The sequence below is a fragment of the Phalacrocorax carbo genome, chromosome 4, assembly GCF_963921805.1.
Source record: "Phalacrocorax carbo chromosome 4, bPhaCar2.1, whole genome shotgun sequence".
Lineage (NCBI taxonomy): Eukaryota > Metazoa > Chordata > Aves > Suliformes > Phalacrocoracidae > Phalacrocorax > Phalacrocorax carbo.
The window spans coordinates 10,280,256-10,295,098 of NC_087516.1; the positions used below are offsets into that span (position 1 = coordinate 10,280,256).

Sequence of the window (14,843 nt, forward strand, 5' to 3'; positions counted from 1 at the left end):
TAAGTAAATAGTAAGTCAAACAAAGGAAAGGGAAAATGTTGGTTCTTGTAGTTATTCTGTGACTTTTGGAGGTAGAACTATACAATGAGTACAAACTGATGACAGCATTGATACAAGTGTTTCTGGTAGTCCTTGGATTTGTAAGAGGTTTGCTTTGGATAATGCACTGAAGCAGGTAAGAAAAGAACATTCAAATGGAAATTTTTTATAAACCTAGATTTTTTTTAGATGAACTGCCATTAAAATAAATGGCAAAGCAATCTCACTGGAAATGAGGTGGGCTCTAGGTCTGCAGCTCCTCCTTGAGGGTGGAATTTTATTTCTTTCCATTTGTATTAATGTTGAATCTCTAAAAGTAAGGTTTTTCGGTTTAAATTTATTGCTCACATATAAATGAGACTAGATTTATCTTTGAAATGCTAACTTTTATTTTACTTATTATCTAAGATTGTGATTCAGCTACACTGGTATATATCAGAGACATACAACTGGTTTTAAGTTAGCTCACTGGGGTAAGGCAAACAGGATTTGGGATCAAGCTGCTATGACTAACTTAATAAAGACTGCAAAATCATCTATATTTAAATGCAGTGGGAAGTGAGCTTCAAAGTCATAGTTTTGGGCATTATCTGCCACCTTGTATTAGCACTTCAGGTTTTAAATAATACGTGTTGAATGCTCTTAGAAACCATTTACATCTTAGGATGGCAGAGCAATTTAATGGTAGTATGTTATACAGTTAATGGGATTTTGCATTGAAACAGCTTAATACCAGGCTCTGAAAAACTGCATTTAATAACTACTTAATCAGTATAGGAATGAGTCATGTTGCTGTCATTTTAGTACCTTTATGCTGTGCAGCCCCTCTTAGAATAAATTTGCTTTAATGCAGATGCATTTACTGAAGTTCATTTGTGTTGTTAGGATTATACTAAATTTGGTATACATTCTGGCCAAGTCTGCAAATTTAAAAGCTTGTGTGAATCTAAAACCATTAGCGTAGTAGTGACATATGTTGTGCTCATTTCTGTACCTATCTCAGCGAGTTAAGCTTCACTTTAATTTGCCATATTGTTGCCAGTATCACCATTTTAGATCCTGAAATGAACAGGCTGAAAAGACATCCCAGATGGCAAGAGTGAGTAAAGTGAGAGCAGGCCGTAGTTTTGGCTGCTGTATGGTGGAGAGTTGTATGTAATTGAGAGGAATGCACCGAAATAAAGCTCTTCCAGATTACATCCCATAATCTGCTGCAGAAATGTTCTCATCCATTTTCTCACAGAGTTGTTAGTTTTATGAGGATGTAGTTTTTTCCTCATGGTTCTCATGCATCTGTCAAAGAACTTGTCATGTGGCATCTTAGCAGGGACTATTGTAGTCACAATATCTACATGCGTAGTTACTGCTCGACTTTGAAAGAACTGTATGAGTTCATACGGAGGTGTCTGGGTTTTGAGCAATTGCTACTGATAAGTTATTGCATCCCTATGGTGAAATTAGTTAATTCTGGTTAATAGGATTATTATTTCTTTCTGCTAGGTTGCGTTATATTCTAGAGTAGAGATAAAATGCAAAGTAAGATGAGATGTATCGCAAACATTGAGTTCAGGAGCTGGGATAGCACTGCTGTCCTGTACACTGAGTGCATGCGTCCTTCACAGGAGAGGACTGGAGATCTGGCTTACTGCAGAAGGCAGGGTAGTTGTCTCAGTCAGTGATGTATATTGAGCTGGAACTCTCCACCGACCTTGGAAAGTTTCGCTGGAGTAACGTAGGCCTAGAAGGTTAGGATAATCATTCATCATCATATTAATCAGAATTGGGGGACACAAAGTGAGAAGGAAAAACACTTTAATTTTGAAATTTAGTAGTGAAACATTTCACTGTATGGTCTAAAGATTCTTCCCTCTACTGTCCTTTGCACACAAGCACATGGATGTGCACACAAGCATGAGCATATGCGTACACACATTCATAAGTACAACTCTACAAAGAAAAATGAGTGATTTAGCTTGAAGTTTGCAAAGGAAACAAATGGAGACACGTGCTTAAACCTGAAAACATGCAAAATTATTTTACACATTTAACTTCCTTGGATATCTTGGCCTTGAGTTACAAATAAAATCCATTCTTTTACTGTCACCACTGTACTAGAAAAATAAGATTATGCAATTATTTTATTTTTATATTTTCTGTAAACCAATAATGGAGTTAAAAAAGATAAAAGGGCTGCAGTGAGATGTTATTGTAACACCATTCAGTCAAATCTAGTGTATTTTTTAGACACCTTCCATATTATGTCAGCTGTGCTTCATGAGTGGAGTTGCTTGATTGTTTAAAATAATTAAATGGGTGAATTAATTTGGCCAATACAAGGATTTTGTTTGCAAACAAATAGACCCAACAATATATTTATATTTATGATCTTGTTATGTATAAAAATAGAAGCTTTTAATGCAATACTGTTGCATTAACTTGTCCTTGTCTGCCTGTCTGTCTGATTGGTACTCATCACCATGGTACCTGCGGGCTAAATTACAAGGCAAGATAATTTTTGAAATAGCTGATTGAAAAGTCTCCTCCTTGAATTACTTGGAATAAGCATAGCAGTTTCTGAGGAGAGATTTTCAGCTCACAGTGGCAGATGAGTACAGCTTTGCAGGTAAAGCACATGACTAGGAAGAAGAGTGAAGTAAACTGATACTGCCTGTGCAACCCTTTGCAAATCCTCTGGGCTTTAATTTCTCCATCTATAAAAGCGTAATAAAAATTCTTAGATACTGCTGGGAAATACTTTCAGTTCTACTTCACTTAAAAAGCTCACAAAAATACTTGAGCACTCTCACCAGTGCATTTAATTACTAGCTGCTTCTGCTTGTGCGTTTGTTTTTCCTGTAGATAATGATGTAATACAGCAAAGGCAGTGGAAAGGACATCAGATTCACGAGCTTTTAAAAGCATAGCTCTTTATATAGTCCAAAAAAGCTAGATGGGACCCCCATGTTCCCTAAACTGACCTCCAGTACAGTGCAGATTATAGATTTTAGCCATTAATTCATGAATTAATTCCGTAACTCCTAATTGAGCTAGAACATTTTTAGCAAGGTAAATATTTATGCAGAAGTCCAGTAAACTGGCAGACTTATCTCACCCACATAGGAAGGAGACATCCAGTCTTTTTTCAGAGTTTGCTTCTGGGCAAATTTTTGCTCAAGCAAATATTGAAATCCCCCAGAAGTTTCGGCCTAACTCAAAAGCATACAGTCACTAGTCTCCTGTTGATCTGTATGACAGCCAGACTATAAATCTTTCCTGGTCATTTTATCTGTAGCACTTTCTGACATGTGAATGATTTCCCAAATCTTTGGCTAATGCTAGGAGGGGCCTCTCAGTCCTTACCTCTAAACTTTTTATCTACACCTCCAATGGAATTCCCATACAAGAACACTAGGGCAGCCATAGTAGACCAGAGCAAAGGCCAGTTTTGCCCAGTGTATTTTCTCTAGCAGTGGCCAAACACAGATGTCTGTGAAGACTGCAGAGACAGGACAACCATAGCTGCTGCTTTCTCCAACTGCCTTGTCAGTCTCCCACCATTTCAGTTCAAAGACTTCCTTAGTTACAAAGAATTCCCTGGGTATTTAATACACGTCAAAGGATTACTCTTCTCTGAACTTCTCTGGAGTCTCTCTAACTTGTTGCTACTGCCTCACACTGCCAAAGAGATCCACAGCTTAACTTTGTTCAGCTGCCCTGTCTGGCTTTCAGTGCTGTGAAGATGAAGTTTATGAGATGCCAAAGAGAACTCTTCCCCATTTAGCAACTTCTTTTTCCCTTTGATAGGGCCTATAGAATTTATTATTTCTAAAGACTTTCTTGTTCTTGTTTCAGATTTTTCTTTCTCTCTGGTCTTTTGTCCAGGGGTTATATTACATTGGACAGGACTGAAAAGCCTGGGTAGTCCTGGCTAATTGGAATCTGTCCGTGTCTTCTACAGTGGTACTAATAGAAAAGAATCAATAGTTAAAAAATAACTGCAGCTGTTCTACAGTAAAAGTGAATGTATTTTTTTCCTGCAAGAATGTGTCACTTGGAATGTTTTATACCCCATATTGTGGGGATTATTGCCTTTTAATATAGGTTCCTCCAAGCACCTACAAACCTCCAAAGGAAAAAAAGCAACTGGAGGAAATCAAAACAAAAAATCGCCGAAAAGCAGAAGTAAGTGTATGATGGTCTTGTTCTAGTCCTTCCTTTCTTCTAAACTGTTTCTTCTGTAATGTCCCGTTTTCACAAGTCTTAGAACTTTATCTGAAACATTTGCTCTCGCACCTAATAGCTCCTGGCTCTTTCTCTAGTCATGAAATTTGTATCCTCTTTTCTGTTCTATCACCCTTTTTCCATCTTCCTTATTTTATTATTAATTGTCTGATACAAGGTCCACCTTTTATTCACTGTACAAGTACTATGTGAGAAATTATGCAAGCAGCTATGTAAGGTAGCAGAAACAGAATTACTTTCTTCTCTTCACAAGCTTGAAATAGTTTGATGGCTCTTTTACTCCCACAGGACATGTGGATATTTAAGGTATTCACTTAATAATTAAGGCTTCAAAATACAAAATATGTTCAATATTTTTGTTTGTTTTCTGTAGTAACTGGTAAATAACCACATGTCATCACCCACTGTTCTAAAATACCAGCAGACTCTGACTTTTTTGTGCAGACTCCATACTCTTTCCTTCAGCAGGCTGAGAGAGTGCGAAGTCATCGTGATTTGTAAAGAAGCAGAGTACCTGGTCTGTGTGCTAAGAGAGCACGAGAAGGGAGAGCCTGGAAAAACAAAGAAACAGATCTAGTTATGTGATCCAAACTTTGATACAAATCCTATTCAATGAGCTAGCTCCTATCATAGTTAAAGCAGATTGTTGTCGTTTTCTCCTTGGAAGAGAATTAATTAAATGTCAGTTTCCACCTTCTTTCTTCCTCCCCACACTACAATCACCATACTAAATCGAATAATAGTATAGGCTTGATAAAAGGCATTCTATTTGACTCCTTTTTATCTGCACTTTCCCATCCCCATTCTGAAGATGCCTTACTCTAGCTTTCACTAGCTGTTACAAGTCCATTTATCACTGTTCTGGGCTCTCCTCATGTCCTTGTGAAAGGGGCATTGGATTCTGTTCCTAAACTACAGTAAGTGCTTTAACATGTGATAGTTTCCAGGGGGATAGACTTTGCATTCTTTTTGCTGGCCCATCACATTACCTACACTTGGTATTTCATTATAAAACAATACATTATTTTTTATACTTTTATTATTTCCATATTGTGGAGAAATCACATGCCTATTTGTCTATGTGCTTACTTGTATGTACAAACTTCCTAGAAAAACTGGGGAGGGAAAGCAAGATAACACAGTGCCTATATTGTCAAAAATCTATGACAACTATAAAATCACGTAACTGCCAGCCACATTCTTCAATGGAGAAAATGCGTGAATACAAGGAACAAAGGAAAAGCACCACAGAAATTATAGCTGCAATAACAGCTGTTTGTTTCACCTCTGGAATGCTGTAAAAGGCATCCAAAGCATTCACAAAGGTCACTTCCCTAGACTGTTTGCTAAACAAGCTGAAGTGTTGGGTCCTAAAAGAAATATGCATTAAAAATGCCATTTGCTTCATAGCATTTTTTTGGAAGCTATAGCTGTCATGAGCTATAGCTCATGTCTGAGCATCTGTAAGGAGAACACTGAAAGCCATACTCTGGACAGTTATGGAAGTGCTGGTGTTATGGACAGCTACTGTCCAGAAAACCATTAGAAAATCTAGTCTGTGTTTCACAGCTTTGATTAGATATTACTGCTTACAACCAAAAGAAATATCCAAAAACTAGAAATGTGGCCACCTGTACTTCCCCCTTTAAAATGACAGGTGGAATCACTGTTAGGGGTGTGCCTAGTGTAGCAACCCAAGGTGGTCAGATCCCCCGATCAGAGTCTTCTAATTTAACTGAAAAACAAAGCCATTGTTTGTTAGCTATGTGGAAGCAGTTACTACCTATGGTACTGATGTGCCACAGATAATTATGAGGCTTTTAAGTTGAATTCTGGATGAGCAATGTTGCATATGGGCAGATCTATCAAAGGCCTAATGCCCTATGCAAAGGATACAACCAGAGAGAACTGTGTAGAAAATTAAGACTTGCCTACTTCTAGTCTTTAATCAGGAATGAATATTCATATAAATACTCAGTCAAGCTTTCATTCATTGGAAACAAATTAATATACTGGTCTGGGCTGCAAGGCTTTTTGAGACAGAAAAATCGTATTGGACAATTTAAATGTACAATAATCTTTAAGCTAATGGCTTTAATTTTAGGATCTGCTCCTGAAAGCAAATGCTAACCAGTTCAGGTGTGCAACCATGAAGCCTGAAAAGGGAGAGGTATGGTACAAAATATTTTATTACCTAAAAATCCCCCAGTATGAAGATGAAAAATGACCAGAGTATTTAAAGATATCTCAAAGTATTTGAAAATTGTTGGTGTTTTGGGATTAGGAGTTATGTTCTATCATTTACAGCTGTACTGTCATTTCACATCCATATCCTAATATTTGCCTCTTTGGAAGCATAATGCACAACCTCCTTTTCTTATACTTCTGGTGATGCTTTATTAGTCTCCTAATTTTGAGACAGGCAGCCTTCCTGTGATACAACTCCAAAAAGTCTGCAAACTGGCAATATTTCTCTAAACCCATGTATTATTCTTCCATTAACTTTTATGCCACAGAGCAGCCAAGCTGAGGGAATAACGGTCGCATTCATACAGAATTCTTGCTTTGGTTGATTCCCAGTTCACAACTATGTCATCAAACTATGTATGTAATATATTCATTTCAGCATCGCATCTGCATATTCTATTCACTGTGTTCATCCCCATGATACCAGACACTTTCACACACTTTCACATCAGGATCTATAGCTAATACCATCAAATTAAATTGACAACCATCATTATACCACTATTTAATAATTTCATGAAGTGTGCTTTGACACCCTATTTTGTCTTCCCTATAATTATTTCAGTTAAAAGCTGAATATATTCATATATATATATATATAGGTAATATTTCATAGTCAAACAAAACATCACAGTTCTTTTAGCATTATTTTAGTCAATAAATTTTAGACTATATTTGAACCTACCTTTGTATAATAATTTGATGTGAAATATTCCCGCTAAGTTGGGTGTACATAGCAAGATTTTGTGGATATAACAATTCAAAAATACATCCCCTATGATCATGTTTGTTACTCTAGGTGAATATTCAGGAGTGATTTTTGGTAAATACCTAATATTTTTTTGCTGAGTACTTGAAAATCTGTCTCTGAAATGAAATAATGTATTTTTGGTTTGAACTGCAGAACACACATGATAGTATGAAGAGTAATCCAGCATTCCAGGCTCAAAAGATCCAAAACAAGGTGAGTAACCTTTAAGGTACCATTGTCAGATGTACTTGAAAACTTTGAAGTGAAAAACACACTTGCAAATTCTGTGGTGATGCAAACTCTACTGGAATCCATGTTTTTACACCAAGTTCTGTGGCCAGGATGATAGGATGGATTTGGACTATGGCTCATAAATTTTGGCCCATGTACCATTAGCAATCCACAAAGACACGGTCAGGGAGCAACAAGAGTGCGGCTACACCAGGAGCGACAAGAAACAAGGAGCCAAAGGTAATGAAAGGACAGGCACTGCCCTCACCAACCAGGCAACAGTATCTGAGCATGACAAGGCTGGTGGTAGTAACTGGTTCTGCTGACAGCCAGTCATCCTCAGACAAAGCAAGGTAACAAGTCAGGTCTGGGGTCCACCCAGGAAGTCCAGTCTGGAGATAAGGCTACAACAGCAACCCAGGTCCATGACAGCAGGAGACAGAACTGGAGAGACAAACAGGAGCAGAATTACCTCCAGCATAATAGGAAAGGACTGAAGCCCATATCTGAGCTTAAGTGGGGCTCCTGGAGCAGTGAGCAGAGGCCTGTTGGTTCCCTGAGGGCCCTGACAGGTAAGTTGTGTGCAGTTGCAAAATAATGCTTTAACAGTGTTTTCAGTTCCAAAGGGAGAAGTTTTTATGTAAAATGGTAAGGACTGAGAAGAGTCCATGGGAAGAAAAAAAAAGAATTGTGAACTCATGGTTTAAGAACTCAGCACAGGGACAGGAGAATCTTGAGTCTGTAAATCACTGTTTCAAAATGAGATCCTGAAGAATGCTGAACAATCACTCCAGCTAATGACTGTCTGATAGACAATATACAATCAGTCTGGATATTTATCTTGATTCCTTTAGATACATACTGAGGTCATAAAATCCACTATACTGATTGCTTCTCTGCTAGGATTTCCAAGGGTCAGAGAACTGTAAACATGGAAAATGGGCTGTTCAGCCTTAACGGTATGAGACATGAAAACTCACATTGCTATTTCCACAATAACTGTACTACAACTAATCTTCAGTCCTAAATCATTCAATCTGAAAGCTTTCATTTGTTTCAAGTTCAAGAAGAATTTCATGTGGAAGCTGTGCTTGTATTGTGACCTCAAATACCTCGTCAGCAGGTTTACCTACTTTTTAAAACTATGTATTTAGGTACAGCTCATATACACTTTGGTCAGACTGATTCCCTGCTTGGGGAACTGGGCATCTGGCAGCTATTTCTAAAGCATATCTGGCATTTATCACATATGGGAGTTATCTTTAATAACAGTATCACCTATTCAGTCTGCTTGCTTACAATCCATCAGCGTTTAAATTACAGGAAAGTAGTAAGACCCCAGTTCCTTCTGCACTCAAAATAGGGGAAAACAAACAAAACAGGAAACATTTACATAGTTAACCCAAACACACATGACCTGTAATTATGTGGTCTTAGTTCAAGGCTATGTATATTCCACTTCCTTTTCTGATAATTTAAAATACTGAAATCTTAGGACTGCTGCGAGTCAAACCATCTGCCTAAACTGCATAAAATAAAATATGGATCTGGTATCTTATGGCATTGATCAGGGCCACTTCTAAAACCTGCTAGTATCTCCTCTAGGAGCACAATCAGTTTTATCTCATCTAAACACATTTGCCTTAAAGGTTGGTTAGGTGATATTCAAGATGCTGTTATAACTTTCAGGCTGAGATAGGCATACCATTATTGACTTTTAAAATACTTTCTAATCCTGTTGCCTTCCTGCCTGTGCAACTCCGTGAGTAGACAAATCCTAAGAGGAAGGTTCATCCAAGATTTATGAATAAGATTATAATCTGGCCTGAAATTAATGAAATTATATAATGTTTTAAACAACCAGTATTTTCCTTTCCTCTTTTCAGAACACCCACACTATATTAAATAAATTTTTTTTCATTTCAGACACATTTATTATGTGCAGCAGTAATTACTTCTCGTTGCTGTTACAAAATATCTATTCATCCCTTTCACTGGAAGAATAAGACAGTACAAATGCATCATCACTGTCTCAGTCTGCCTTTTGCTCATATCAGGCCTTCTCTTTACATATTTATTGGTTTTGTTGAGCTATTGTGTGTTCATTAGGTGGAAGTAGTGAATACAATTTTTTTTCCACAAGAATTAGTGTTCTGTGATTTTCCCGATTATTTCCATTTTCTCGTCTTGAAAAAAGGGAAGATATCTCATGTCAGAACAAATGAGTAAAAATCAAAACTTCCTTGATATACCACATGACAGAAGAATCTATTCAGTTATTTTACTTAAACCTGTCTGCATATATCTTGGGAGTCCTTGTAATTTTAACTATTTGGGCTGCCATATTTCTGTTTCATTGTCACACAGTTTAACGTTAAAGTTCAACGTTTAATAAACCAGGAAACTGAAGTTAAAGGTAGTTCCATAATCATTCTTAGTTTAGTTCTCTGTCCAAATTATAGTTAGTAAATAGAGAACAAGAAATTTATATACACAGGTAATTGCCCAAAATATGAACATGTCTATATATGTCAAAGAAAATGTCTACTCAAAGCCAGTATAGTGTCTAAAATACAGGCTGGAGGGGGAATGTCCATATAAAGCAGAAGACACTGAGAAGTAGACCAAAAGGAAGGAAAGACATCATTAGGCATTAAGAAGAGCAAGTCTAGTGAGATAAACAAAAGAAATAAATACATTGTTTTGGGTTCTTTTCCTAAGTTCTTCAAGTTATCATCATTGTGTCAAGAAAAAGACAAGTAATTAATTTTTGTCCATTAAAACATGCCATCTATGTGGAAAACTCAGTAATTCTACTTAGTGAATTTCTAGGTGCTAGCATGCGTTTGTTATCCTCAACCTACCTAATTAATATAAATTATAAACCATCCTTTTTCCAGTTAGCTTATGTATTTCAAGAGACTGCATACATATTTGTACATACAATATTTGCAGTATATAGGTTGAGTGATTCTGTGCATCGGTTTCTCAGCCGCTCATTAAGCTGTTAATTTGGAATTTAAATACGTTTGGATTCTGAACACAGAACTTGTCTGGATTTAGGTCAAATGTGTCATGACTAAGCTTTGTTTTCTGCAGGAATGATCCCAGTTCTTATCCTACCAGCAGTGCTTTGCCTTGGTTCAGATCAGGTCTATTATACATGTCTGCAAAGGTGATATATTTTTTCTGAAGAGCCTACTTGTGCAAGGAACACTTTTAACTGGCAGAAAGGTTGTTCCCTTCCTCCCTCAGTATTTAGAGATTGCCTGGGAGTTAGTCCTAAGGCAATACTTTGAAGAACTGCAAAGCAGCCACAGGATCTAGTCCGAGTTACACCATGAGGACTGAAAGTCCCTGAGAACTGTACATCACTTCTACTATCTAGAAAATGGATATGGCAGTTGGTGATGCCAGTTGTCTTAGAAATATTTTGAAGTTAAAATAGTGATTATTTGTAAAACGCTTCTGACACCTTCCAATGAAAGGTACTGCATATGTTTTACTTTAATGGTTTTGGCTAACTTAGCGTCTTTCAGAGAAGCAGTTTATTTTCTTTGTCCAAAGCAGATGGAATCCCCGCACACTATGTATATGAGCACTGAAAAAAAATGAAAGGAAGTGAACGCATTCTATGGGATTTGACATGGTCCAAGAGTGATTACAAATTTATAATCCACTTGGGGGACTTTGCTGATTTCTTAAGCAGCTTGAGTGGTTTATGAACAGCATGCAATTTCATTGTGAGTGTCAGATTAATGCTAGATGAACGCTTTAAGCAAAATTTATGCTGGCTTAGGTCGATTTATTTAACCTATTGAAATGTTTTTATACTCTGTTTTATGGTTTACATTACTAACTATAGTATATGCATTCCCTTTCCTGACAGATTGATAATATACCTATTAAATTAAATGCTGCAGCTATTTTAAGAGAGGGTGCCCTCTATCAGCGGAAAATGGAACAGGAACTCAAGAGGTATAATCACCCTTCTTTCTCAGATTACTTTTCACATCCCTGGATATAGAATAATTAACCACATTAAAAATAATGAAGTAGATTCCAGGTAAACTAAAATTGTGGATCTGTGGAATGGCATTAAGAAGCTATTCTATAAACACAGTTGACAAAGAGAAAAATGGACCGAGTCTACATTAAAGTAATTGTTTTACTGTAGATGCTGTACAGTATGACTGTGTTCTGATTTAGCACTCTGGCTAATGTTCACCTGCACAGTCCAATAAGGATCACTTGTTATATTTATTCCTATTCTCCAGAATAAATAATGACACAAATACACATCTATTTCTGTGTCTATTATAAAAGATGCATATATATTAAGCCAAATCATTTCATATACCTATACCTCCATTTTTCTTCAATGGTTTGTGGCCAGCTACATGCCAAATTCGATACTTGAACTTGTTTATATGTGTATAAAAATACCCGTCTATTTCTATCACAGTAAGGTATGGGTGACTAAGAGTGTGCTGCTCCACAAGGCAAGATGGCCCAGGAGCTGAAGGTGGCAGCAAGGCATGTAGGGACAATGTCCTCACTGACAGCAGCTCAGTTCCATAGTACCCTGGCAAGTCAGCAGAGCAGATCCAGTGACAGACAGCAGGGTCAGCAAATGGTCCAGTGATTGCCAGATGAGTCTGCAGTGACAAGTCAGGGCTGAGGTCAAGCCAGGAAGCCAAGCCAACAAGGCAGGGTCAACAAGGTGCTAGGCTGGGTGCAGGCTTACCTACAGCATAGCTTAGGCAAGGACAAAGGCTGTTAACATTAGCTTAAATGTGGCTCCCAGGAAGAAACTCTACACACACAACAGGACTATTCGTAGCTCTTTCTCACACAGCTCTTTTCACTCCAGTCTGATCCAGTGTTACATGGTCGCACTACAACAGAGCTGTCTTTGAACACAAGCAACTAAGCCCTAGCAGGCATGGGGAATAAGAGGTGGCAGGTCCTTTTGGTGCACTTAGGGCTCTAAGGAATCCTGATGTAAGGATTCCTCTGACATAAGGGATGCTTATTCAGCAGCATAGGTTTCCAGCAGATATTAACTAGAGAGAGGGTGACTCCTGAATGGCCACTACAGGTTGTATTCTGTAGCTAGAATTACAGAACATTTTCACTAATAATTTTAATTTATTAAAATTAGATTAGATTAAAATCAGATTTAGTATTACTTCTAATCCACCTGACTTAGCAGGCTAAGGACTAAATATTGTTAGCATTTTAAGTCCTGGAATGACTGCCTAAGGTTGGATTTGGTCTTTGGACCTAGCAAATTTTGGTATATGGATCAGGATTTTAGCAGTAAGATATTATGCATCGTGCAGCTTCTGTTACCAGCTATGGATGTATATTGAGGTTCTTTTATATTACATATGGTACTGTTCACTCTTTCTGGCAGAATTTGTTCCACTCGGCAAAGGAAGAGATTTTCCCCATAACTTAACACTATTTTATATTGAGTTTCAACCTTCAGCTGCATTTAACACACAATGGATACATATATATATACGCATTGGGGAGCAGCAGTAAGGCACGATTCACTACATTTTTGTGTCTCTGCCCTAATTCTTGCTTGGCTCATTCAATCCTCTCCTGCAGGTCTTTGATGGGCCTGCCCCAGAGGTTTGCTATGCTTTCCTTTCTCAGCCAAGCACAAAAAATAAGAATGTGGTTTTGCTTAATAGCTGAATGTTTCTTTACCTCATTACAGCAATATTATTGAATTGACAAAATACAAAACAGAAATAGAATTAAGCAGAAGAGTTTGTAGTTCTCTGTGTTAAAGTGGCCAAGAAGATTGCTAAAGGAAAAAGGTATTTGTTCCTTCTACCTCTAAGCAAAGTAATGCTCTGAAGAAATGTACATACCTTCAGCCTGATTCTCCTTGCTCCTTAGGAGAATCCATATGTAGCTAAAGTTTGCCCTCTCTTGGGGCTTTGTTTTACTGAAAACTTTCAGGTCCATGCCCTCATGCACTCTCCTCCAGCATGGCTTTCCCAGGTTTTCCCCATAGTAGGAACACCCCTCAGACTGGAGTTAAAATACATCTGTCAAATGGCTTTGCAAGGGCTGCCTTTTTCCTCTGCAGAGATCAAACACCTTATATCACAACAAATTACTAGAAATGTTTTACAAACCAAGGCAGGGCTGCAGAGCCAGATCCCTAGAGTAGCATACTCTTTCTTCTTTCTTGCAGAATTGAAAATTTGCTACAAGGGGCTAGAGACCCATCTGAGTTCTTGGAATGGCAAAAACAGATGCGTGGAAAAGATTTGGAAGAGCAGCTGACGGAAGTAGAGTGTAGGAGGCTTCAAGGGAAACTGAGTCATGAAGAGGCAATTCTAGCCCATCAGAATATACTTCAAGAAAATAAGAAGAAAGCTGATCTAATGAGAGAAGAGGTAATACATACAGCATTGCTCAAATCTTGCTTATGTTCAATCAGTAAAAAATCTACCACAGATGATACCTGCTATAAGAGGGTGTAAAAGTTCTATACAGTGTCTTTACTTACTGGAGTCTGCAAACAATGGAAAAATAGTGCTACAACTTCCAGACACAGCTATGCTTATACATTAAAGTACTTTTTACAAGTACTGGATTTGATTACTAACACTTACGAAGTAAATTGAATAAAACAGAAGGTTAAAGCATTCTCACCTATATTCATATCATTGCGTATATCCTTTTTGAACAGATACTGAGACACTAAGCACCATTTGCAATGAAATCATGAATATATGACTAATTTCATTATCTTGTTAAAATGACAGCCACAAATATGAAAGAATTTCTTTTCTTAAACTGATACAATTCACAGAATCACAGAATCATAGAATGGTAGGGGTTGGAAGGGACCTCTGGAGATCATCTCATCCAACTCCCACTGCTTGAGCAGGCACACCCAGAGCAGGGGGCACAGGAACGCATCCAGGCGGGGTTTGAATGTCTCCAGGGGAGGGACTCCACAACCTCCCTGGGCAGCCTGTGCCACTGCTCTGTCGCCCTCACAGGAAAGAAGTTTTTTCTCATACTGAGGTGGAACTTGCTGTGTTCCAACTTGTGTCCATTGACACTTGGCCTGTCAGCGGGCACTGTTGAAAAGAGCCTAGTCCCATCATCCTGACACCCTCCCTTTAGATATTTATAGGTACTGATGAAATCCCCCCTCAGTCTTCTCTTCTCCAGGATAAACAAGCCCAGGTCTCTCAGCCTTTCCTCATAAGGGAGATACTCCAGTTCTCTGATCATCTTGGTGGCTCTCTGCTGGACTTGCTTGAGCAGTTCCCTGTCCTTCTTAAAGTGGGAAGCC

General features: G+C 38.0%; 1 protein-coding gene across 1 annotated transcript in view; it reads left to right on the forward strand.

Annotated features, from left to right (window-relative positions):
* The window catches only part of CFAP99 (cilia and flagella associated protein 99), a 62,153-nt gene that overhangs the window by 27,528 nt on the left and 19,782 nt on the right, over nucleotides 1-14,843 (forward strand). The window contains exons 7-11 of the mRNA XM_064448989.1: nucleotides 4,141-4,221; nucleotides 6,386-6,451; nucleotides 7,433-7,492; nucleotides 11,400-11,488; nucleotides 13,728-13,932. Of these exons, the coding sequence (XP_064305059.1) occupies nucleotides 4,141-4,221; nucleotides 6,386-6,451; nucleotides 7,433-7,492; nucleotides 11,400-11,488; nucleotides 13,728-13,932 (501 nt within the window). The remainder of the gene's footprint in view (nucleotides 1-4,140; nucleotides 4,222-6,385; nucleotides 6,452-7,432; nucleotides 7,493-11,399; nucleotides 11,489-13,727; nucleotides 13,933-14,843) is intronic.